The sequence below is a fragment of the Phocoena sinus genome, chromosome 12 (assembly GCF_008692025.1).
Source record: "Phocoena sinus isolate mPhoSin1 chromosome 12, mPhoSin1.pri, whole genome shotgun sequence".
Taxonomy (NCBI): domain Eukaryota; kingdom Metazoa; phylum Chordata; class Mammalia; order Artiodactyla; family Phocoenidae; genus Phocoena; species Phocoena sinus.
The window spans coordinates 34807574-34835199 of record NC_045774.1 but is presented as its reverse complement, the minus strand read 5'-3'; the positions used below and the strand labels follow the sequence as shown (position 1 = coordinate 34835199).

The 27626-nt window shown below is 38.1% G+C and overlaps 2 protein-coding genes across 10 annotated transcripts in view; both read right to left on the bottom strand.

The window, feature by feature from the left end:
* The window catches only part of SOGA3 (SOGA family member 3), a 108542-nt gene that overhangs the window by 36694 nt on the left and 44222 nt on the right, over nucleotides 1–27626 (bottom strand). For 2 of the 9 annotated variants that reach the window (XR_004352479.1, XR_004352480.1), the window contains exons 7-9: nucleotides 10448–10702; nucleotides 411–770; nucleotides 243–322 (exon numbers count right to left, since the gene is read on the bottom strand). The exons of 1 other annotated variant lie outside the window; for it this stretch is intronic. The gene's annotated coding sequence lies outside the window, so the exon portion shown is untranslated. Of the gene's footprint in view, nucleotides 1–242; nucleotides 323–410; nucleotides 771–10447; nucleotides 10703–11935; nucleotides 26961–27626 lie in introns of those variants that run through there. 6 more of the 9 variants (XM_032650809.1, XM_032650810.1, XM_032650812.1 and 3 more) reach the window with 5 other exon arrangements.
* KIAA0408 (KIAA0408 ortholog) overlaps nucleotides 1–27626 on the bottom strand; it is a 34318-nt gene that overhangs the window by 5844 nt on the left and 848 nt on the right. The window contains exons 2-4 of the mRNA XM_032650817.1: nucleotides 10448–10702; nucleotides 411–770; nucleotides 243–322 (exon numbers count right to left, since the gene is read on the bottom strand). Coding sequence (XP_032506708.1) covers nucleotides 243–322; nucleotides 411–770; nucleotides 10448–10582 — 575 coding nt within the window. The 5' untranslated portion in view covers nucleotides 10583–10702. The remainder of the gene's footprint in view (nucleotides 1–242; nucleotides 323–410; nucleotides 771–10447; nucleotides 10703–27626) is intronic.

Sequence of the window (27626 nt, the reverse complement as noted above, 5' to 3'; positions counted from 1 at the left end):
CAAAAAAGTAAAGTACGCCTAAGAGTCAAACTACAAAGAGAACTAGAAGATTTGCTTTAAGAATTAGTGAACAGAGAAACATACAATTTAAGTTTTTATCTCCTAAGATAACATATTTTAACAGCATTATTAATTCTCACTAACAAAGTGTTAGATGCTAAAGGAAGTTTGGATTCATTAACTAAAAACAACATTCTTTTTGATTTTCCAACATAAAAATCATCATAGATGTACCAGCCTACCTTCTGTGGTTAGAACGCTTTCGAATTTCCTCTTGAAAGCTGCATAATTCTTCACTAACTTTGGCAAGTTCTTCAAGAGCCTTTATACATATAAGCAATAGCATGTTAGCCCTTTGAAATGTAAATATGTCTTTAGAAACAGTTCTAGGCCAATCCTGGCTTACTTACTGTGTTGAGGGCACCAGAGCACCTCTTGTTCTCTTCCTCAGAAGTCCTCAGGTCAGGCTGGGTCTCACATTCCTTTTGGTTGTCTGTGGCCATAGAATCCATTAACCCTACTTTTGATTTTTTGATTGTTTTTTGTTCCTTACACGTTTGATTTCTTTCACTGAGTAAGCTGTGCTCTGTTTTACCTTTTCTCCCCAGACCATCCCTGTGATTCATCCCTGTAAATTCACATTGTCTTGAATTGGGATAATTTGGAGAAGATTCCGTCATTTTGTCTTGAATGGCCTTTTCACGATCAAGATCAATAATCGCACGTTCACTCATGTTGATTTTCCTCCGAAGCTTTACTTCATGGCAGAGCTGTAAAGAAAACAAAGATAAAAATTTCCCCCTAATCCACTCTCTCAATATTTTTGATACTAAGCATACTGTTCTGAGTTCTCTTTGCCATATTACTATATACTACCCCATGGTATTAATGCTTATGCTTCCAAATAACATTTCTAAAGTCTGGATTAGCTGGAACAACTTTGAGGAACCATAAAGACTACTTTCAGTAGGTCAAAGCATGGATGGTAATTTCTATTCTTCTGAGTAGAAATCAACCCATTCAAAAATGAAACAAACCTGTGTTTATATATAGATATCATGATGATACAGAAGCACTGTTAACAAAATTGGAATGACTCGAATCAATTACTGGCAATGCTCTCTAACTGCTTTCAGAGAGAAGCAAGAGTTTAATTAACATTAAGGTCATATTTTAAAAATATATGATCCTATATGCCAACATTTAACTATCTAAATAGGTGACAATCTCATATAGTAACTCAGCTAATTCTGTCCCTAAGTAGACATTTTGCAATCAAAATATGTTACTTTTGGAAGTTACATTGTTGAGGGACAGGTAATTCTGAGACTTTTTTTTTTTTCGAAGGCTACATACATTCAAAAAATGTTTCCTGTCGTAATTAAAACAAATGTGACCCTGTCCTAGGTAATACAATAGAAATCTAAGGCGTTGATCATCCATTAGTCTATGCTAAAGTGGGCCCCAAATTAGTTCTTGAGAGTTCAGTTTAACCTGCAGGCTATTACTGGCTTTCTCTTCAGGCTTGTGTTCTGGGAAAGCTTGTCAAATTCCAAAGACATTCAGAGAACTATTAAAGCAAATGACTCTACGTTTTACAGTCACAACGTATATCTGCACTACATCTATTATTCAAAGAATAACAGAGAACTTCTGCTCCCAGATCCTTGTCCTGGCCGTGAGCCCCAGCCGAGCCCTAGCCACCCCCCGCCTCTGCAGGAGACCCTCCAGCACTAGCGGCCGAGTGGCTTATAGGGTCTTGGTGCTCCGGCCAGGTGTCAGGCCTGAGCCCCTGAGGTGGGAGAGCCGAGTTCAGGACATTGGTCCACCAGAGACCTCCCGGCTCCATGAAACACCGAACAGCGAAAGCTCTCCCAGAGATCTCCATCGCAACATTAAGACCCAGCTCCACTCAACAACCAGCAAGATACTGTGCTGGACACTCCATTCCAAACAACTAGCAAGACAGGAACACACCCCCACCCATTAGCAGAGAGGCTGCCTAAAATCATACTAAGTTCACAGACACCCTAAAACACACCACCGGATGCGGTCCTGCCCACAAGAAAAACAAGATCCAGCATCATCCACCAAAACACAGGCACCAGTCGCCTCCACCAGGAAGCCTACACAACCTACTGAACCAAACTTACCCACTGGGGGGAGACACCAAAAACAATGCGAACTACGAACCTGCAGCCTGCTAAAAGGAGACTCTAAACACAATAAATTAAGCAAAATGAGAAGACAGAGAAATACACAGCAGATGAAGGAGCAAGGTAAAAACCCACCACATCAAACAAATGAAGAGGAAATAGGCAGTCTACCTGAAAAAGAATTCAGAGTAATAATAGTAAAGATGATCCAAAATCTTGGAAATAGAATGGAGAAAATACAAGAAACGTTTAACAAGGACCTAGAAGAACTAAAGACCAGACAAACAATGATGAACAACACAATAAATGAAATTAAAAATTCTCTGTAAGGAACCAATAGCAGAATAACTGAGGCAGAAGAATGGATAAGTGACCTGAAAGGTAAAATAGTGGAGATAACTACCACAGAGCAGAAAAAGAAAAAAAGAATGAAAAGAATTGAGGACAGTCTCAGAGACCTCTGAGACAACATTAAACACACCAACATGAGAATTGTAGGGGTCCCAGAAGGAGAAGAGAAAAAGAAAGGGACTGAGAAAATATTTGAAGAGATTATTTCCTATATTCCTTCCCTAATATAGGAAAGGAAAGTCAAGTCCAGGAAGGGCAGAGAGTCCTATACAGGATAAATCCAAGGGGAAACATGCCAAGACACATATTAATCAAACTATCAAAAATTAAATACAAAGAAAAAATATTAAAAGCAGCAAGGGAAAAACAACAAAAAAAAACACAAGGGAATCCCTGTAAGTTTAACAGGTAATCTTTCAGCAGAAAATCTGCAAGCCAGAAGGGAGTGGAAGGGCATATTTAAAGTGATGAAAGGGAAAAACCTACAAGATTACCCAGCAAGGATGTCATTCAGGTTCCACGGAGAAATAAAAACTTCTACAGACAAGCAAAAGCTAAGAGAATTCAGCACCACCAAACCCGCTTTACAACAAATACTAAAGGAACTTCTTTAGGCAGGAAACACAAGAGAAGGAAAAGACTTACAATAATAAACCCCAAACAATTAAGAAAATGGTAATAGGAACACACATATCGATAACTACCTTAAATGTAAATGGATTAAATGCTCCAACCAAAAGACATAGACTGGATGAATGGATATGAAAACAAGACCCGCATATATGCTGTTTACAAGAGACCCACTTTAGACCTAGGGACACATACAGACTGAAAGTGAGGGGATGGAAAAAGATATTCCATGTAAATGGAAATCAAAAGATAGCTAGAATGGCAATTCTCATATCAGACAAAATAGACTTTAAAATAAAGACTATTACAAGAGACAAAGAAGGACACTACAAAATGATCAAGGGATCAACCAAAGAATAAGATAGAGCAATTGTAAATATTTATGCATTCAAAATAGGAGCACCTCAGTACATAAGGTAATGCTAACAGCCATAAAAGGGGAAATTGACAGTAACACAATCATAAAAGGGCACTTTAACACTCCACTTTCACCAATGGACAGATCATCCAAAATGAAAGTAAATAAGGAAATACAAGCTTTAAATGATACATTAAACAAGATGGACTTAATTGATATTTATAGGACATTCCATCCAAAAACAACAGAATACACTTTCTTCTTAAGTGCTCGAGGAACATTGTCCAGGATAGATCATATCTTGGGTCACAAATCAAGCCTTGGTAAATTTAAGAAAATTGAAATCATACCAAGTATCTTTTCTGACAATGCTATGAGCCTAGATATCAATTATAGGAAAAAATTTGTAAAAAATACAAACACAGGGAGGCTAAACAATACACTACTAAATAACCAAGAGATCACTGAAGAAATCAAAGAGGAAATCAAAAAATACCTAGAAACAAATGACAATGAAAACATGACGAAGTTTATAGCAATACAATCCTACCTCAAGAAACAAGAGAAATCTCAAATAAACAACCTAACCTTACACCTAAAGCAATTAGAGAAAGAAGAACAAAATAACCCCAAAGTTAGCAGAAGGAAAGGAATCATAAAGATCAGATCAGAAATAGATGAAAAAGAAATGAAGGAAATGATAGAAAAGCTGGTTCTTTGAGAAGATAAACAAAATTGATAAACCATTAGCCAGGCTCATCAAGAAAAAAAGGGGAAGACTCAAATCACTATAACTAGAAATGAAAAAGGAGAAGTAACAACTGACACTGCAGACATATGAAGGATCATGAGAGATTACTACAAGCAACTATATGGCAATAAAATGGACAACCTGGAAGAAATGGGCAAATTCTTAGAAAAGCACAACCTTCCGTGACTGAACCAGGAAGAAATAGAAAATATAAACAGACCAATCACAAGCACTGAAATTGAAACTGTGATCAAAAATCTTCCAACAAACAAAAGCTCAGGATCAGATGGCTTCACAGGTGAATTCTATCAAACATCTAGAGAAGAGCTAGCACCTATCCTTCTGAAACTCTTCCAAAATATGGCAGAGGGAGGAACACTCCCAAACTCATTCTACGAGGCCACCATCACCCTGATACCAAAATCAGACAAAGATATCACAAAGAAAGGAAACTACAAGTCAATATCACTGATGAACAGAGATGCAAAAATCCTCAACAAAATACTAGCAAACAGAATCCAATAGCACGTTAAAAGGAACATATGGGGCTTCCCTGGTGGCACAGTGGTTGAGAGTCCACCTGCCGATGCAGGAGACACGGGTTCATGCCCCGGTCCAAGAAGATCCCACATGCCGTGGACGGGCTGGGCCTGTGAGCCATGGCCATTGAGCCTGCGCGTCCGGAGCCTGTGCTCTGCAATGGGAGAGGCCACAACAGTGAGAGGTCCACGTACCCCCCCCCCAAAAAAAAAGGGAACATACACCATGATCAAGTGGGGTTTATCCCAGGAATGCAAGGATTCTTCAATATATGCAAATCAATCAATGTGATACACCATATTAACAAATTGAAGAATAAAAATCATATGATCATCTCAATAGATGTAGAAAAAGCTTTTGACAAAATTCATCATCCATTTTGATAAAAACCCTCCAGAAAGTAGGCATAGAGGGAATTTACCTCAACATAATAAAGGCCATATATGACAAACCCACAGTCAACATTGTTCTCAATGGTGAAAAACTGAAACCATTTCCACTAAGATCAGGAACAAAACAAGGTTGCCCACTCACCACTGTTATTCAACGTAGTTTTGGAACTTTTAGCCACAGCAATCAGAGAAGAAAAAAAACAAAAGGAATCCAAATTGGAAAAGAAGAGTAAAACTGTCACTGTTTGCAGATGACATGATACTATACATAGGGAATCCTAAAGATGCTACCAGAAAACTATCAGAGCTAATCAATGAATTTGGTAGTGTAGCAGGATACAAAATTAATGCACAGAAATCTCTTGCATTCCTATACACTAATGATGAAAAATCTGAAAGAGAAATTAAGGAAACACTCCCATTTACCATTGCAACAAAAAGAATAAAATACCTAGAAATAAACCGACCTAAGGAGACAAAAGACCAGAATGCAGAAAACTATAAGACACTGATGAAAGAAATTAAAGATGATGCAAACAGATGGAGAGATATACCATGTACTTGCATTGGAACAATCAACATTGTGAAAATGACTATACTACCCAAAGCAATCTACAGATTCCATGCAGTCAAACTACTCTCAAACTGCCAATGGCATTTTTCACAGAACTAGAACAAAAAATTTCACAATTTGTATGGAAACACAAAAGACCCCGAATAGCCAAAGCAATCTTGAGAAAGAAAAACTGATGGTGGAGGAATTAGGCTCCGGGTCTTCACACTATACTACAAAGCTACAGTAATCAAGACAGTATGGCACTGGCACAAAAACAAAAATATAGATCAACGGAACAGGATAGAAAGCCCAGAGATAAAACCATGCACATGTGGTCACCTTATCTTTGATAAAGGAAGCAAGAATGTACAATGGAGAAAAGACAGCCTCTTCAATAAGTGGTGCTGGGAAAACTGGACAGGTACATATATAAGAATGAAATTAGAACACTCCCTAACACCATACACAAAAATAAACTCAAAATGGATTAAAGACCTAAATGTAAGGCCAGACACTATAAAACTGTTAGAGGAAAACATAGGCAGAACACTCTATGACATAAATCAAAAGCAATATCCTTTTTGACCCACCTCCTAGAGAAATGGAAATAAAAACAAAAATAAACAAATGGGACCTAATGAAACTTAAAAGCTTTTGCACAGCAAAGGAAACCATAAAAGATACGAGAAGACAACCCTCAGAATGGGAGAAAATATTTACAAACAAAGCAACTAGCAAAGGATTAATCTCCAAAATTTACAAGCAGCTCATGCAGGTCAATATCAGAAAGACAAACAACCCAATCCAAAAATGGGCAGAAGACCTAAATAGACATTTCTCCAAAGAAGATATACAGATTGCCAACAAACACATGAAAGGATGCTCAAAATCACTAACCATTAGAGAAATGCAAATCAAAACTACAATGAGGTTATCAACTCACACCAGTCAGAATGGCCATCATCAAAAAATCTACAAACAGTAAATGCTGGAGAGGGTGTGGAGAAAAGGGAACACTCTTGCACTGTTGGTGGGAATGTAAATTAATTCAGCCACTATGGAGAACAGTATGGAGTCTCCTTAAAAAACTAAAAATAGAAGTATCATACGACCCAGCAATCCCACTACTGGGCATATACCCTGAGAAAACCATAATTCAAAGAGTCGTGCCCCACAATGTTCATTGCAGCTCTATTTACAATAGCCAGGACATGGAAGCAACCTAAGTGTCCATCAACAGGTGAATGGATAAAGAAGGTGTGGCACATATATACAATGGAATATTACTCAGCCATAAAAAGAAATGAAATTGAGTCATTTGTAGTGAGCTGGATGGACCTAGAGTCTGTCATACAGAGTGAAGTAAGTCAGAAAGAGAAAAACAAGTACTGTATGCTAACACATATATGTGGAATCTAAAAAAATATATATATATATATGTATGTGTATATATATATATATATATATATATATATATATATATATAGTTCTGAAAAACCTAGGGGCAGGACCAGAATAAAGACACAGACGTAGAGAATGGACTTGAGGACACAGGGAGGGGGAAGGGTAAGCTGGGATGAGAGAGTGGCATGGACATATATACATTACCAAACGTAAAATAGATAGCTAGTGGGAAGCAGCCGCATAGCACAGGGAGATCAGCTCAGTGCTTTGTGTCCACCTAGAGGGGTGGGATAGGGAAGGTGGGAGGGAGACACAAGAGGGAGGAAATATGGGGATATATGTATACGTATAGCTGATTCACTTTGTTATACAGGAGAAACTAACACACCATTGTGAAGCAATTATACTCCAATAAAGATGTTAAAGGAGAAAAAAAGAATAACAGATTCACTGCTGCTCAATACTTACCCAAACCTCAGATGAGTGAAGCACTATAACATAGTTAATGCCTGAAGGATATGCCGTGCATTTATGCCCTAAATACTTACAAATCTGTAGTTGGATGAAGTCAGGATAGCATCAAATTGCAGCCATGAATCAACTGTTTTGGCCCCTGTAAAATTACCTGTACTGAACAGTTGTGGCCATTATAATTTTGGCTGAATTTGAGGGACATTATAAGAAGCAACCCTCAAAACACCATGCTAAATCTAAGGATGCTATTGGTAGCTCTGTCCTCTTTTAGAGGAGTCATGGGTGGAAACAAAATTGCTTTAGTTGCAAAATCGGGACGAAAGTGCTATTTCTGGGAAATAGGTTTGCTTTTGTTTTCTGAATACTGAGAAATATGCATTTGATCATTTTTAGTTACTAGAAAGACAGATTTGCTGCACGCATTTCACAAAGGATCCTTCCTCTTGTCTTCATCTCATCTTTCTCTTCTAGTTTTGGAATACTTTACCTTACATATAATTTTATTTGACATCCTAAATTCTCTTGGGGACTTAGGTGAAGTATGAATAAACAAATATCATTATATTAATGATGGAAAACCATTTATTTTGTAAAAGGAAATCTGTGTTACTTGGTACCTAGCTGTTTTCAATGGTTATCTGATCAAAGGAGACAATCAGGAAAGATGGCAATGTGATAAAAAAAAATTGCCAGGCATCTATTAACTCTATTAAGGGTATCTATCTGGATTAGTCTAGGTTTCAAAGATCCAAGTACGTACATCTTCATTTTGTAATAGCAAATGCAATGATTGTGGATAGTCGCTGAACAAAGAATCATTAGCATCTTAATACACAGCACTGATCCTCTCACTAATGACATTTTTACTTGGAATCACAGAAGTTATATGCATGCACCGGGAAATGTATAATGTTCTAATATGTGGCTTAATAAGTTGTTTCTGATTTAATACACAGAGCTTAGTGATAAATAAGAAAGAAATACAGTCTATTATGCTTGTGGCATGTTACATTTTTTTCCAAGTGTTGATTTTTAATTTTAGTTAAAAATATTGTCTTGATTTTCTGTGACACGTGAGGACAATTTCCTCCTGTTCTCTACTCCCAGTTTTGTAGCCTCGAAGAAGTTACATTCTTACAGGTACAAATCTGGGAGTGGGAAAAATACATACATACTATGCCATTTTATATAAGAAACTTGAAAGCATCCATGAATTTTGGTATCTACAGGGGCTCCTGGAACCAATCTCCCAAGTATACTGAGGGACAACTATATTAGTATGATAAGGGAAGCACAATGCTAGTATTCAGGTATTGAACAGAACCATCTCTGAGTGGGTAGTTTGGGTAAGCACATTATCTAAACATATTCCTAGGTATGGTGTTGTATACTGCAGGCAGAATGACATAAATAGCAGCACAGCTACTATCCAAGATAAAGAAAAAATATTCCAGCCCTTCTGTCAGTATTTCTAAGGACTATCATCTATGTTTAACGCCTGCTAATTGATAAGGTTAATATTTTCCATAGATGGAATCTACAGAGCTGTCAGAATAATTATTTGACAATAACAAATTTAACCAGACAGCAGAATATCTTAGCTACATGGCTTAAACAACTGGCTAGACTAATCCTGACTCCCTTAATTATTTTGCTTGGATGCTAGAATTATCTGAGATTGCTACTAACTGGACCTTCCAAACCTTTGGAAGCCAATGAGTTCAGGTTTTGAATTGGAGTTGTGGATTTTGATTTGACCTAGCCATCTCCCTGTTGATCCAATCTGAGCCTCTGGGTGGAGAAGTTAAGAGAGCAAGCAAAACGCATTTTCCAAACTATAGAAGGATGAGAAGTAAATTCTCCTTTCAATCTGTAATCATCTGCTACATGCCTGCCTTCTCAGCTCTATTTTAGAATAGTCACATGGCTATTCTTTTTTATTTTTCCTTTTAGCATGCCAATTTGTATTTTATTTATAACCAATTATAGGGCTGTTAATAAGAAAAATATTTGCACTATAAACACATAAAGCACCAGCTTTGATTGTCTGTGAATAAAGGCCAAGGAGTCTGTTAAAATAACTGCCTTGGCAATGTGCACAAAACCATATAAGTCAACAGGAGGGAATGTTACAAGAAAGCAAGATAAGTATAAATAATTTTCAGTTGGAACAAGCTTGAATATACATCAATGCAGATACTTAAAGGAAATATTCTGGGCCAAACAGCGTGAAGGAATAAAATTATTATTTGTATCAGAGTCTCGGCATGTCATTTTTTATAAATTCTTTCCAAATAAATATGCCAATAAATGTGCCACACCTTGCCAGGATAAATACCATGTCCACCTCCATTTTCTTTTTGATATATGATGCTCGTTTTGATTATACTGAATTATCTAATACATAACTGCCTTTAGTAGACACTATTCATAAGTCTTCTCTGAAAAGATCTGTGTTTTAATGCCCAGTTATAATTTTACTAAAATATGTTCCACCAATTATGTTTTACTTCTGTTTTCATCCTGGGCCCGGAATTTGAAAACGTATGCAAAATACATCCCTCACTTTTGATACCACAGCACTCTAGTCAGAAAATAATAAATTGATACACTTCAGAAAGACACTTCAAGTTCTAATTTGCATGCAAAGCTATAAATTAGCATAGTCTAACATTGGGTTAGGTTATGCTATTTTTGGTCTAGTAAATACCACTGAGACATGCATCTTTTAGGTGGAATTGGAAAGTAAAATTAGTTTCCAATACAAAACAAACCAACAGAATTTTCATTCTGAGTTTTAAGTTTCCAGTGCATTCAAAACAAATCAACCTGTACCTCTTCTATCTTCTTCTGCATGATCTTCCATTGACTTTCCCATTCCTTTCTTTCATTGTCAAACTGGTCCAGTAATTCCATCTTTTCCTTGCGCCAGTTAGTCTCTGTGTTCTCCCACTGCTTATGTAGGTCCATGGCAACCGTGTGAGTGTTAGTGAAGGGGTGTTTCTGCCCGTCTCTGCCTTCTCTTAACTGTTTCTTGGAAGCTTGGAGTTGTTTTATTTGAAGCAGTCTCACTTGCCTTTAAAACAAAGCCTAATATAAACATAACAAGAGAGAGTTCCAAATCCACGTGCTTTCTGGAAACATTTTATCAGTTTGTCAAGAGCCGTTGACATAAACAAACTTTAGGAAAATTGGACTCAAAAGAAGAGATGACAAAAATATCTGCCTAAGGAGAAACTAACACAGTCAAAGAAAAAAGTATGATCCAAACTTTTTTTCTTCCCCTTTCTGAGACCAGACAGTAAAATTACAGTGGACAGGACAGTTAAATGCATGTGTGAGATATTAAGTATTCCTTTAACTCACCACCTAATCTAAACATAGAACTTTTCATGAATATCTAAGAGTGGAAGTATGAAATTCAACTATTTAGTCACATCTACACAACTGTGGTAGATTCTGCTGCAATGGAATTACTCCTTCTGTTCTGATGCAACCAGATTATACATTTCCGTGACTTAAAGTCCTGAGGCGGTTTTGGGCTACAATCTCAATTTTACACTCATAGAGTTCAAGCTTGTGGCAAACGTGATTACTGTATCAATAAGACACCAATGTTGGTAGTAAGTCTGGGACTGACGTATCAGCAAGAAACCAAACTAAAGCATAAAAAAAATTGTCATTATTTTATTTCATCAAGTAAAATGTAAAAGCAGCAAAATTATCCTGAAAGCCATATGTTAACATTTATCCATGCTCTTTTTTCCTTCTAATAGACTATATATCAGAACCTATCTTCTGATACTGAATACGGAGAAATGAAAAAAAATGTTTTCATCAGTTTGCAGGGAAATTCTTGATCATATTAAGGAGTGACTGAAATAATTAGATTTCTAGCATTTAGGGCATGTGTTCATTCAGGATCTGAAGATGCACTTTAAAATACCTGATTGGTAACTCTGTTATAAATCACCTAAAATTTCTGAGATTTATTTATATTAAAATGGGGGGTATCCACAGGGTTATTACGAAGATTAAATGACATATGGACTGCAAATTGGTTTGAGAAATATAAAATTTCCCCTATTTTTTGCTTTAAAAAATCTTGTGCTGACATCCACTGAAAATATTTTTATTACTAAAGTCAGATACATTTTTTAATGGGTAGAAAAGCACATTTAAAATGTTTGAATCTCCTTCTAAGATAATCACGCCTATAAGAAGTCTTAACTCTTTAGCTTTTAAAAAGCTGAAGAGTTGGTCAAAAAAAAGCCAATTTGGCCATGACCAAAATGCCTTAACTTACCAGGTGGTAGCTGATGCTAATTTTGAGCAAAGTTCTCGAGACTCAGTAGCTGCCTGGGTTCTGGCATTGTCTAACGAAGCCCACATAACCAGGAAGCAAGCCCCATTCTGCAGTCATAGAAGACGGCCGCATATTTTATATCCCAAATATAAGATAAACACTGAAGACTTTCAAGTTTTGTCAGACTGCTCTGAACATGCATATCCAAGTGGTAAACTGTTCCAAGCATGTATTTTTGAGTTGCAATCTATTAATGAATTATAATAGACTAACAAGGATTTTAAAATGTCAGTGCTATATGCAGGGCTCCACCCTCAAAAACAGCCTAATAATATTGGGATCTATATGGTTACTCTTCTCTCAAAAATTTTGCTACAGATACTTTGATCATCCTTACCTATTTCTTTGGCACTCACAAAACTATGACTAATTCAGCCAAGAAAAACAAGTAATGTCAGATTTAGCCATTAAAAACACTATCACGTCTCATTTTATCCACTCAGCCATGTCTTTTTTCTAATCTCACTTTCCATCCTCTTTGTCACCCTTCCTTCCTTTTGCTACCCTCCAATCCTGTGAGACAGTGACCACAAGTACCTGCCAAAGCAAATGCAAGTTGCCCCAAAATAAATGTGTCGATGGAGACATAACAAAATGAAGATAGTAAAGAATGTACAGAATTTTGTATTTTGGTGAATCTGTTATTGATCTTGATTACCTATTAATTTCTAGGTTCATCTAATAAGTATTTGCAGGAAATGCAGATGGTGCTAATTTTCAGAGACTGCAGACTGCTTTAAACTATATGTAATTAACTGTGAGCTGAAACTATCTTGCTGACTAGCAGGTATTTAACATTGAAACTTCTTAGGAAGAGTGAAGTGGTTTAAGACATCAAGAGGTAGTTGCAGATTTAACCAAAGGTGTTACAGAAAGAGAGCAGACTAATTTCAAGCTACCTGGAGAAGAGGTGCTATGATACTCCATGTTTCCTTCTGTCTTTAAACACTGTAAATGTTCAGAAATCATCATGAAGTTTCTCCTACAATTATGTAGCAAATGGCTCCAATTTTTCTTTTTATTTCTAACTCTTCTTGAACCACTTCCAGGTCAGGGTGAAAGGGCACCAGACCCTTTTCGTTTTTACCTACCTGAAGGAGATCATCCAGGAAAACCCTCAATCAGGCTTGCTCCTGGTAACAGGACTATACATGAACCCAGATAATGTTCCCGAAGCAGACAGAATCCTGCACTTAATTGCAAAGAGCCAAATTCATCACTTAATACGAAGAAGGGCCAATCTACAGGGCTTCCCCTTTCCAGGACCAGAGCAGTATCGAGTGCCTTAAAATGTAATGGTTATGGATAAAAAACAAGCCTTGGAAAGAAAATTCCTATAGGGCAATATCTGTGCCAATTTCTGTGGGAGGGTTTATTTCGCCTTTCTAGTATCTATGACTTGTCATAAATGTCAAATGTAATATGGCTGAATATATTGCTTTCTCTAAAAATAAAGTGGGGTCCATAGAGTTTTGGGAGAATTAAATGTGCACGAAAGAGAATGCTTAATCAAAGCGACTAACACTGTTTTGGATCATAATGGATGCTCAGTAAATGCCTGTTTCTTGGTTTCTTCCTTCTGCCCTTGTCTCCCTCCTGTTTTGTGTTTCCCCTACCCTCCTTCCTTTTATTTTGTGTTCCCCCTACCCTCCTTCCTTTTATTTATCTTCCTCTAGAATAAAACTGATTTTGATTTCATTAGAAAATTCACAGAAGCAAGTGTAATTTTGTGAACTCATATTTTTAACAGTTTTCCTTTGCCCTCAGTATTTTTCAAATATTTTAAGAATACAAGGCAGGTTAAATATTTAGGAAATGTTTTTATTGTTAGCAAAAATTTGAATAGACAAATCTTATATAAAACTGCTTTTGTTATAATTCTCCCTAAATGTGAAAAAAAATCCAACTAATAGAGCAATCTTGTAGGGACATAACGTTCTGTAATGATAAGTTATGGGGTAAAATGGCTCAGCCGATTCAAAAACTCAATTTCAGTGCTTTCTGCTGAGGCAAATATAAAAGTTCTCTTTGTTCCTAGTTGTCACTTGTTTTCGCCCACAGATATTGGTATCTCTGTGGGAGATAAGGAAGAATTTCTGCAATCTGCACCCTTCACTCTCCATTTCATTTCACTCCCTCCAGAATTTCATTCAGAATAAAATTTGATTAGAGCAAATATAAAAGGACAGAGGGAGCTGCACTACTTAGTCATGCACACGTTCTTCCCCCAACAACTCTAAGTGAGCATTACATAATCCATTTTAACCTACTTCCCCCTCCCCAAGGCCGGAAGCCAGAATTGTAGAGGGTTGTGAGTGGGTTGCATAAGTATGGTGATGGGAGGAAAATAGTTCTGCTAACCTTCCGGCCCTACTAGGAAGCAGAATTTAAGATCAACACAGGAGTTTCACAATAAATCATTTCTACTTCCCATGTTAGCCTCAAGTAGGTCATGGTAACACTTCTTTGTCTGAGGGGTGCTCCCTTCTTACTACACCTTGGTTGTTACCATTTCAACCTTCATCTCCCCCATTGAAAACTGGACTTTAGCCAAACAAATGAAACAGCGTTAGGGGAGTTGACTCGATTGTAACTTCTCTCTTCTGAGAGTTTTGTTCAGAGTGTTTGTTTCTTGCTCTCTGCTTTCCTTTTTATAAACATACTGCTTTTCATATAATTGAAAAATTTTCACTTGTAGGAGGTTACATATTCCAATAGGAATGCCACACACAGTAGGTACTGCCAATCTCACAATTCCTAGAACCATCATTTGCCTTGGAGATGCTTTGCTTCCTCTTAACTTTGAAGAATTAGGAATTCCCAGGTCTATACCCATCAAAGTTATGCACCATTTGCCTCCAAGATTCTCTAGCCCTTTCTCTAGGCTATTATGAATCACTTGCATCATTTCAACTGATTATAAGACCTTATTCCTCCCCTACTGTTCACTGGCGAATGCATTTTTGCAAAGAAAACTATGACTTGATTTTGTTACAAAGCAAAAGGGAATTTTGAGAAATTGCTATTTCTTGCTACTTCAGCATCGTTCCTCATATTCCAATAAGGTCAAAGGAATACTACCACATGCAATTCTGAAGAAATCAATTTTGCCTTTTCATTTTATTATCTTCTCCTTGTTTTCTCTCCAGTTATATATTCACACTAGAAAATATTCAACATACAGGGGCACCGATTTTACTTCTCTTAGCTCATAAAAGCTTTGAAAGACGCATTTGGCTTGGATAAACAAACACCTAAACTTAACCAGCTTAAACAGTAGAAGCTGTAGTGGTAAGGTTCCCTCCTAATTGCAGATTAACCCATTATGAATGGCATGCACTTCAACTCAAATCACAGAAACACTTATCATGCAGTAAGCAAACCATCAACTTGGATGAAATTTCACTGACTTATTTTTCACTGCAATTTTCAAATACCAGCAATTTCAAGGGTTGTGAACTTGTTGTGAACAAATGTTAAAAAGGGTTGTGAACTTGTTGTGAACAAATGTTAAAAAGTCTTCATCCTAATGAAAATAGTGTTCTAAAAAATAAATTTAGTGAAATCTTATGGTAGGGAAAGTGGTGTTCAAAGTACTGGGAAGCAGTGTTTCAAAAACAGTCTCAGAGAGCATATGGTACCATCAGTCCGGAGTCAGGAAATCCACTCACAGCAGCTGGACCTTCTCTTCCCTGGGAGTCAGTAAAATCCGTTACACACCCTGCCCCACTGTTTTTAAGCCAAGACACAGACACTGAATCAGGCAGATGTTGAAATCACCCTCTACTTAAACAAGTATCTACAGTTTCAAATATGTCAACAGCGGCCCCTCTATATTTTGCCACAATTAGTCACTCGCTTTCAAACTGCCAGAAAGAAACATACCTTTTTGCTTTGGGGAGAAATCCTATGGATGTCCGACCACTGGTCAATCTAGCAATGGGAGGACAGCCGGTTGTTTTAAAAGAGAAAAGTCTCAGCACGGTGACTCTTGCTTCTTTGCACAAAATGGGGATGCAAAATGAGTCCAACCATTCAACAGAGAGATACTGACAAGTCCCTTTGAAACCTCCACCATCTCACAGATCAAAAAGCTGCTCAGCTAATGTCACAGCAGCAGCTGAGGCTACTGTGACGTCAGTTTCTCGGAGGCGGCCTTCAAGCCATCTCTTCCAACCAGAGCTCTGTAACTTTAGAGCAGCTCCCACTCTGGGTAAACAACTCCAGGTCCAGGACATTTTTAACTTTTATAAGGGAGCCCAGTATTTCCAAACTTGCCAAAAGAGCCGGTGTTAATATCACACAATGACAATGGCCAATTTTACATTCCATTTATTTGGAAAAGTTAACTCCTTTTTTACAGGCAAGAATCATCTCTTTGCCTACCTCTCTCTTTCCCCTTTTCAAAATGTACTTTGCGGTGCCTTTGGAAGTTGGTCTCTGGATGTGGCAGAATATGTGCAGAAATTTTATGTATATAATCGCAAAAGATTTGTGAAAAGGTATCAAACTTCTGTCTTGAAATAAAGTAGAAATGGCATATATGAAGACCAGCCTTCTAGTTCTTTGTGATTCTGTGGCAGCTTGCTGCTTGTATCTATAGTGATGGTGATGTCTTTCTGCTAGTGGAAATCAGAGCCCATGGGAAAGGATGATACTTATTGTGGTAAGGAAAAAACCAATGAGATACCCATGTACTTGTTTTCAATGAAGGTGTGCTGCAACCTAATTCAGCAAATAAACTACATAAAATTTTAAATAATAAGGGCTCATCCTCAAGTCTAAAGTCTGTGTGGTCATTAAAGCATTTAATAATCCCTGTCACATTATTTTTGCCTGCTTCCAGATTCCAGATAAATATTTCATGGGGAGTTAAAAAGTTTACTAAGAATAACCTGCTCATAGTAGGACTTTAGTACATGTAGGACAATTGAATGAAATCATACTCTGTGTTTTGAAAGCCTGGCATCAAAAGCAAAAAAAAAAAAAAAAAAAAAAAAAAAGCAGCCGCCATCCCCTGGCCCCAAATCTCAAAAGCAATAACAACAACAATAATAGAGTAATAACGGTGATGACTCATGGAGAGACAGCTCTCTGCAAGGCTCTGTGCTAAGTACTTCTAATATCTAATGTATCTTTATCTTAGCTCACTCTCACAGAAAATGTGTCTGTAGATATTAACCCAAGTTTACTGATAAAACCAAGGTTCAAGGAGGCAGAGTATCTTGCCAAAATTCACAGAAACTGACCACGCAGAGAAGTAGGTCTTGGAACCGGTTTCTCTAACTGAAGACCCTGGAATTTTGTCACAGAGATATTGGTTTCAAATTACTGCCACTACTTATCAGTGTGAACTTCGAGTTTGTTACTTCTGTAAGGGGATAATTATATTTACTTTGTAAGGATGTTGTAAGAGTATGAGGGGGTACTTACAGTGCCAGGCACTTAAGAAATGTTAGTTCATTCTGCCTTTGCCCTTATCAGGACACTCCGGACCTCTCTTCCGCTCCAGACCTCTTAATTTCCATGTGTCATTGGTAAATCAAATTAAGACTGTTTTCTACACCCCATCAGAACTTCAGATAATCTGTAGCTAATTACAGGAGGAATTACGCTGTGCTATCCTCTATACCATCCCTCAATAGTACCTGTTTCAATGCCCTTTTTCATGGATGTCCCAGGAATTAGTTATTGCAGGTGCTTCATCTGCTTCTTGTCATGGTAAAGTTGACCTCAAATTATATCAAAAATAGAATAAAAAACTAGGCACAAAAAACCTTGACAGAATTTCTCCCAAGTCTACCATTAACTGTAGTTACCAACCCTTTCTGTTGAATAAGTTTTATGTATATTAGCTAAAATTTCCATGCTATATTTCATACCCCAGAGAAATAAAGCAATGCAATTAGATGACTGCATACAAAGGCAATAAATACTCAGCTCAGGTATTTCTGAACCTTTCCACTAAAAACTTCTAAGAAAGCCTTGTTTTAAAAAGTTCCTGCTGTTATGTACATAAAACGAATGGATTTTGAAAACAGATGCTGGTATACCCAGCCCTATAGTGATATTCAGACATCTTGAAGCGCCTGACATTTTCAAGCAGGTGTCAAATGGCTGAAAGCCTTATGGAAAAAAATGCAATTTGTTGCACAATCCAGGTCACTGTTAATCCATTTAAACCTTCAAATACGAAAGTGACTCAAATTATTGCTCTATATATTAGAGAGAATTTGGAGGAATCATTCATATCTGATGTCATACTAATCCTATTTCAGTGTATAACAAATATGTAAAGAAATGCATGTAACAATTCTTAATGCAAAGTAAATGTAGAAACACGAGCTGCTATCAAGAAACAAAAAAAGAAAATCCTGGAAAGGGTTTGAAAAGATCTATATAACTGATGTTATTAAGCCACAAACTAAAACATTTTGGAAAGGGGGAAAGAGCAATGAGTGCATAAATGTCACTAGCAGGTGTTTCCAGACTTACAGAATTTTAGAGCCAGAAAGAACCCCTGAAATCATCTAGCCACGCTTCTAATTTTACAGCTGAGGAAAGAGGCCCTGATGTTAAGCCATTTGCTCAAGGTCACAAAGGCACTAACTAGCAATGCCAGGAATAGAATCCAGGTCTTCTAATTCCTGGAGGAGTGCCTTAAAGTTTAAAATTCCAAGGAGCTCAAGGAAGGGAATAGAACCCAGGGATAAGAGTTTGAGGCGTGAGACATTTATTTCTGGCTTTATTAAATCTTAAATTCAGTTCTCTTCTAAGTCCTAAATGAGGGAGCTAATACTTCATCTTCCAAGTATAACACAGGAGTCATATAACAGAGTATTTATCTTCATGGCCATTTATTTAAAGAGGTTTGTATCCTTCAATAATGTAAATCCTCGGTCAGAATACGAAGACAAAAGAATTTTAAATTAGTGATGGAAGAAAATCTAGGGATAAATGCACCAACTTTGCCTTTAGTATCCCACTGCACATTTAATTTACAGTTTTCTGTCTGAAGGATGCTCTTGAAGCACCACGAAGCAGTTATTTATTTAATCTCTTTACACTGGGTGGCTTCTGATTTCTTGCTTGTATAGTTTTTCAGCCCCTTCTTCTTTTACTCTTTAAACATATTTACCAGTTAAAGGGGTATTGTATTTCTATTTTCATTGTAAACGATACGGAAAAAATTGGAAAAGAGATTACTTTGAAAAACGGAACTCATTCTTATAGCATATTATAATTTAGAAGGTAGGGGACTTCGCTGGTGGCGCAGTGGTTAAGAATCGCCTGCCACTGCAGGGGACACGGGTTTGATCCCTGGTCCGGGAAGATCCCACATGCCGCGGAGCAGCTAAGTCCGTGTGCCACAACTACTACTATGCCCGCGCGTTCCAGGGCCCGTGCTCCGCAACGAGAAGCCACTGCAGAGAAGCCCGCGCACCGCAACAAAAGGTAGCCCCTGCTCGCTGCAACTAGAGAAAGCCCGTGCTGCAACTAGAGAAAGCCCGTGCAGCAACGAAGACCCAACGCAGCCAAAAAAAAGAAGCTATTACATGTGGCATTTACAATTTTCAAAGCGCTTTACGATACATCTCAGTTGTTTAGCAGAACTCTCTTGAACATGAAACGATCTTCCATTCTTAGGGAGAGGTCTTGGGCATTCCAATTAACATTCCACTTAACAAATATTTGTGAGCACCAGCTCTGGGCCAGCTGTAGTGTTAGATCCTGAGGACTGGAAGAAGAATAAGACAAATCTTTAATCTCAACAAGCTCCATCAACTCTGAAGATCCCTGAAATGTGACCTGCAGCATGACTGTCCACTTCCTGAGTATTCCTTGAAACAAACTTGTAAGCAAATGTGGGGTGCTTCTCCTGTTAATCTCCACAGCATTCCACCAAGGGGACCACAGTTCCGTGTTGTGTTACTCTCAGGCCTTGCTGCACCCTGCAATCGCTCAAAGAATTATTTAAAAGTTCCTAAAGCTGGAACTTTCCTCCACTTTCTGAACTAGATCATCCAGTGGTGAGGCCCAGTTTTCTTAATTTTTATAAAGTTCTACAGCTGAGTCTGTGAAACTTGGTCCTGTGTTATTTGAGTCCTAGAATGACAGAGTTCGGACTCTGTGTTAGTGAAAGAAATAGGTTGACACTTAGCAGAATCTGTTTTAGATTATAAAATGATGAGAGTCACACACAAAGTATTTATTATCCATGGACGTTACATGCTTAGGTTGTTGTGTTTCAGCTAACGTGCTATTTTCCCAGTGCTGAATGTTTTTCCCTAGAATCACGGGATGCTGGCTGTCTCTCCTATTCTGAGGGATGGTGACATGTCAACAGATTTTTTAGCCAAGCAAATCTGTCATGGGGATTATGTACAGGCATTTCCAGATGACAGAAATATTCAAAAGAAACAGTTTCAAACTATCTGTTTTATTTTATTTTTTAAAGTACTGGTCTATGTTTTGAAGAAACAAAACAATAAAATATTTTTTAAACGTGAGCTATTTAAGACTAGAGACAGATCTTCCTTACAGTTTTCAAATTTGTTTTTAGCATCTCACTATATTATTTCCAGATTCTTTACTTGGGAGATATTGATAATGATGACAAGAAAAGCTAAGTGATACAGGAACTGTTGTAGGGCTACCTCTCATTTCATTCCAGAAAAGGGCCTTGGGAATGCCTTTCCACCACAAGAGGGCCACCCTGAGTCACTTCTGTTAGGAAGTTCTAGCAGGAAAGCAGGGCTAAGAGAGGCCATTTAGGGAGTATAATTTGAAGGACAAAGGAACTGATCCGTATTCTCCCCGTCCTGCCCCATCCAAGGGTGTTGCTACCCCACCTATATCTTCTACCAGAAATAGGAGACAGCATTATATTTTTAGTAATTGTCTAATCAAATGCCATTGACAAAGGAAGCGATTACTGGCTAGTCACAACTTTGCTCAGAAAAGGAGAGCTGCTACTCCCAATTAAAAGAACAAGAGAAATCCCCTGAAAGAACAAACAGTGAAACATCTCTCCAGACTACTAGACCCCTAGTTCAAAGAGGAGGTAATAAAAATGCTAAAGGAGTAAGAAAGATGATTGATCGAAGTGCAGAGCAGTGTAACAAGGAACTAGAAACTCTAAAGAGGAATCAATTGAAGTTTAGATAACTCAATTGCTGTGATTACAAACCCATCTAAAAGAAAAAAAGGAACAGCTAACACACAAAAGGGCTGGAAGGAACAGTCAATATAGGTAAGCTTTGATCGGAGCCCTGGGAAAGTAGTCTTTTTCATTCGTGGGCCGTGGAGCAGGGAGAGAGACGGAAGATCAAAAAGAGGAACTGTATGAGTGGTGCTAGATTTTGAGGGGCTAATGTGAGAGGTCTTGGTGCCCAGGTGCAAAGGAATATGGCATCATGATGTGAGAAGGCTATGGTAAAGGATCTGGAGATGAGGGTCCAGGAAGGGAGGCCCACAGTCACACTTCAGTGTAGCCTTGGGTCCACTCCAATCAGAGGACGTCTGCAGAGACAGCTGGACCCACTCTCTACACCAAGATCTCTTAGTTAAGTCCACAGAGACTCTAACAATGCCCTGACGCCTATGCTTGGCCCTTACACTATATTCTTTTGTTGTCGTTGCCACTGAAATATTTTGTACAGTAAGATTCTTTCATTCTTTCTTTTCCAATTATTTTGCATCTACCCTACTGTTTTTAATCCATCTACTTTCCACAAATATGAGTACTTCAAACAAATAGCTACTTGGGAATAAATCACATTCCCTCGAAAGTGACAAGTGTGACCAGAGGCATGAGTTTCTCTTCCTGGAGAGCTTTCTCACTCCAAGATTTGAAGGTCCATTGCTGGGGGATCCTCATTTTCCTTCAACTACCTCCTCTGGCTGCTTTCCTGGGGCTTTTTCCACTACATGGAGTCTAAGCAGGTAGAATAATGCTAAGACCTTCCATGCAGTGGTTCTGGTGCTTCTGCAGATACACATTTCCTTTCAGGTAAAGGAGCTCAGATTCCAAAATCCAGAATAAATTAATTTTGCTGATTCATTATGTTAACCACCATCCCCTCCCCCCTTCAAAGTTCTAAACAACTGATCTAGGCTGACACATAGGATGTCTATTTAAATAGTCTAAGTCTGTTTTATCTGTCCAGGAGTTAATAATACAGAGGGAATGACAAAGGGAATGGATTGTACAAAAATCGCACATGTTCACGATAAAGAAGGGAATTACAAACTAGATGCTAAACTGAGTTTTCTGACATTAACAAATAAAAGACACTATAAGGTATTTTTTTTAAAAAGCTCTTAAATTCTCTTTCCTTACTAAGCCATTTGAGGCAAGTGGACAAACTGATGAGCTTCTCTCTGCCCCTCAGACTCTTTAAATTTTCAAACACGTAGGTTAAGGCAGGAACTTTCAACATGAACTCAAAGAGCTGACTTGCTGACTTCACAGGTACATTATGAAGAATCTCAGAAAGGAACAAATGTTTGTCAGCCTTCAATGATCACTTATGCCTCTTGCTTGTTAACACAGATTTTATAAGCAGCTCAACCCAAAACACTCAGAAGAGACTACAGAAAAAAAAACATGTAAAGCACACTTTTTCAGAATCAATGATTTCCAGAGTTCCATCTTTGGAGTCGGCAGTATAACAAAGCTTCTGAAATAGTCGTATCATTCCTGAATACTTCAGGGTCCCTTCCCATTTTGTGAAATGAGTAACTCTTCTAAACGTTTCTGAAAGGCTCTAGTTTTTCAATTAGTGTAATCCTCCAACATACTGTTTATTTAATATCTATCTTGGTACAAGAGAAAACTTTTAAATTATTTACCCAATATGCCTAAAAATGTTCTGATAATTTAAAAGAAAAAGAATCAAAACAAAAGCAAAATACTATGAACTGAACTTGAAATACCCTAAACAGAAATTTTGGTTTAGACAACATTCAAAGAAACATTCTCATCCACAAGTCAAAACAGTTACATGAATATTTTTTGAAAGGCTGAAAAACTGCTGAACACCACTGATTATATACTCTTATAGTAAATTTTATGAATTTATAAAATCTTACAATTTTATCTTCAGATGTTGGATTTTCATGGTATTTGATCTAGCTATAGGAAAACTCAGATAACTATGAACTAAAAAAACCTTTTATAATTGTAACAATGAAATTGAATAATCAAGAAATGTCAATACATTTAAGCTTAGTAAACATAAACATCTGAGTCATAAGATAAGATGAGGTTCTTTGAGACATCACAGCCTGGTCTGACAGTGGAAAGTGAAAGGTGGAGATTTTTCCTTATTTTTAACAGGCAACTGTTGCCTTTGCTGCTCCTGTTCTCTGATCAAGCGAGATGATAACAGCACTCTACTTGAAAGTGGTTCCTAGAAGTGCTGTCAGCTTTTCCCACTTTCTGATATTACCCTCTACCACTTTCTCTTCAATCCTTATATTCAATTACAGCATCTCACCCAAAGCATGACTCTACCAGAGGAAAGTGGGCTGTGGTTCTATAAGAATATAGCTACCAACACTGCATGAATATTTAGAGTTAAGGCTTAGCTACCAAATTGACATTCCAAACTTCATCGGCAGCTGATGAAATAACCGCATCCCACTCTACCACACAGATTGAAATGAAGGCTGGAGAATGCAAGCCAATACACATTCCAGGCTGAGCACTGAATTTTCCCTTGTTTTATGAGTTTGAGCCTGTTCTGCTTAAAAGTAGCCAATTGAATTTTTTTTTCTTAAATCTAGGCCAAATTACCAAAGACACTCCTTCCTACACCCAAGAATGTGCACACAAAGGAATTTTTTGTTTGTTTGAACTTATTTTCAGTGTGATGTTTAAATAGCACAGATTCAAAGGTGCAAATATGAGAAGATTCCTTGTCTCAATAATTGGAGGATTTTGTTTTCTTCATGAACAAAGAAGCCTGGGTGTTCCTCTTTTAGAGCTAGCTTTATACAACAAAGATAATGCAAGGAACAGGATCAAAGGGGAGGGGAAGGAGATATTGGGGACTCTCTTTCTGAGGTCTTGGGTGCCATCTTTGTTAACTTTTCTTCCCGTGACTACGCCCTGTGGTGAAAGGGAGAGATGCACCCTAGATCCTTGGTGCTCACAGAACAGCCTGAAGTGCCAGGGAGAAGAAAGCAAGGGACAAGGTCACCTTGTGCCTGCTGGCAGTCTGCTGAGACCACCTTCCAACTACCGGCCCCCAGCAGGCCCCTAAGATAGATGCAGGTCTGAATTCTCTGACACTAGGTGCATTTCCTATTGTACACCACAGTGTGCAGAGGTGTGTGCGTACACACAGGCACAAACTGAGAAGCCGGCTATGCAGTGGGTAGAGCACAGTTGGAAAGAGCCTCCAAGTCTGTCCTGTTTCCCCTCATCATTATCTTACTGGGGTTGCATATATAAAGAGCCTGGATGGAGTTCAAAATTGTCATGAAATTCTTCTATAAAATCAACGCCTTAGGAAGCCATAGGTAAGATTAATACCCTTGTTGCCAAGATGACTTTAATTCCTCACAAGAGATCTGAGGGCAAGGCTGGTGCTTTGGTTAGCCCAGCCATCCCTTGGTTGGCATCTCCTTTCTTGTTCAGGTCACAAGATATTGTTGAGGTATATGTACCAGCCCTGCATTGATTTATGGTATTATTCCATCCAAGAATGCCTAGAGATTTTATTGTGTTCTCTTAGGGAAATCTAACATGCTCTCAGGTATGCAATGAACAATAAATTGCAACCACAAACCTTTTTTTGCACTTCAATAATAGTACCTGTCAGAGTTAGCTGTTTACATGTCTGTCCTGGTCAATCAATCGGAAGCTGTGAAAAAGTAGAAACTGAACCTCAATTTCCTCTATACCTAACATAGGGACACTTCAAAATGTTTGTTAAGTAGGGGCTTTCCTGGTGGCGCAGTGGTTGAGAGTCCTCCTGCCGATGCAAGGGACACGGGTTCGTGCCCCGGTCTGGGAAGATCCCACATGCCGCGGAGCTGCTGGACCCGTGAGCCATGGCCGCTGAGCCTGCACATCCGGAGCCTGTGCTCCGCAAGGGGAGAGGCCCCAACAGTGAGAGGCCCACATACCGCAAAAAAAAAAAAAGTTTGTTAGGTAGACAAAGGATCCATGCTCTATCTTTTTGCTCCATTCTCACATCTCTTTGTGTATGCTTTCTCGTCTGGGTTTGGAGGGTAGAATCAGTTGGCATCCATCATTCTTGCTGGGACACCATATCCTCTCTGTGGATCACATGGGGAAGCTTTGTAGCAGAGATGACTGTATAATGACAAAGTGGTGGTTTGTTGGGGTGTGTGTGTGAGATCATCCTGAGGCTTTAATTCAGCATTCACATGTGTCTGTATCTCCAAGTGTGTGTGTGACCCTGCACACACACAATACTGACCTCGGTTCTCCTTTCTGTCATGTACTATTCCTATTCGTCTTCTCTGATATTGTTCGCTTTAAACACCTGTATGAATGAAAGGGGAGTTTTCTAACACTATCACCAGTGTGGAAAGAGAACTGCTTTGTCATTAGAGGACTTGTGGCAAAGGCTATATGACAAAGGTGGAAATGCCCTAGAGAGGATACGGATATCCAATGAATGCCTGGAACTTTAAGGTCTACTAAAACCTAGACAACTGATGATTCTATACAGCTATTATCACATGGTTTACTATTACCTTGGTATAAGTTGTATCTACATATTTTTGATAATTCAAACATCTAAAGAATTAGTTCTTGGGAGCTTAAAAAATACATATATAAATGCTTGGGCTCATACATTCAGTTTCAATTAGTGTGAAGTAGGGTCTCAATTCTAAAAGCATGCCAGGAATTCTGATGTACGGCTAAGGTTGAAAACCACTGATCTAGATATTTAGTTCTTGATTCTCCTTGTGGTAAAGAAAGTTTCAATTCTAAAGCCAGTTTCTTAAAGCCACACAGGGTACTGAATATCCACGATCCTTCTGAAGTGAACAAGCGCACTGCATGCCATGCTTCCCCAGAGGGATAATGTTAGGAATCTGGGCAGGACAATTATTTGAAATTCTGACCCCTTTCCTCTAAATGCCAATGAGCTTCCAGTCATTGTGACTGGAACTGGCAACACCTCCATAAGCTACCAAATGCTCCATAGGTAGCTGAGAGTCATTGCTTAGCTGGCTGTATCTGGCTCCCAAGGCAATAAATATTTCAGATAAATTTCAGCCTCAAACATTTACCTTCAGTTCCACTTCCATTGCCAAAATGGTTCCTCTGAGATGGTGGTCTAGGGGTTGACCAAGGATCTAACAGACAAATTTTGATTTTTAAAGTGGTTGCTTTTCCTGAGATGAAAATTTTTAAAAAGTAACACTTGAATAATTAAGTATAGCATTTATGTTATTTCATTTGTTCTTGTCATGACGTTCTATCTAGCCATTTGAATCTCTAAGACAAAAAGCCGCAAGTACGTAGTGACAGATTTGAACTGTTGGTCAACCACTCCTCACTCCCGGTCTCTCCTCCCCTCAAAACAAAACAAAATGAAAACCAAAATGAAATTGAAAACCATGGATATTAAGAGCAGGTATTATAAACTAAATTTTAAACTGTTATGTAGTTTTTCTTTTTATTAAATTAATACTCAAAGGGAAACTGACGTGCTGGGGGATGAGGACTCAAAAGACTGTTGCCAGTACCAAATTTTGTATTAGAGCAAAGATTTTCCATATATTATTTTTTATGCTGAGGGCAAGACACTTCACTTTACTACAGATTTTCATATCCACCAACCAACATACAAGTATCTCTACGTCTGTGACGTCAACGAGTGCTAGTATTTCTGAATCTTGGTGACGGTAGTGCAGTCCAGCTTTCCACTCTGTAAATTGCCAATGAGGTTGGCAGAATAGGACCTTCTGGGTACAGGAAACCTATCCAGGCCACTTTAGGTAGGAGGAGAAAGGATAATGTTGAGGTTCACCGAAGTAAGTTTGTCTAGAGAGCAACTCCCACTGGAACTATGCTACTGGCTTTGGACTGTGATTTAATGAAATTCTACAGAATGACTATTCTTTTCCCTACTCAAAATATTTAATATACTGTATTTCTAGCATACTTCCCGCCCCAGAAGCAGGTCTGTGTGGTAACCTATTATAGAGGACAGGACTCCAGGCAAAAACTTGATTGGCAATATATGGCTCCAAGTATAACAGGTAAATGCAGAAATGGTTGGTTTGGTTGGAATGGTTGAAGCTGTTTAAATGTAGTAGGATGAAGACAATTACCTTCTCAATGAACTAAGGCCTAATCCACTCTCATGCTTCCAAACACCTCTTTTTAGACAGAACACCATCAGTATCACAATAAATAGTTTAGTTCCCATGATGGTCACATTTCATTTGTTCACCATAATTTTCATTGATATTTATTGGTTATCAAAATTATGTTGTTAGTCTGTTGCAACCTAGCAAAAGTACTTTATAAGTCTATATGTTTTCTAAGATGTGACCAACTTGTGAATGTCCAGCTTTTGAATTATCATAATAGTCAAATACTGAGAAATAATTGAGAGACCTAGGCAATTTTTACAGTCATTCTTACAGTGATTT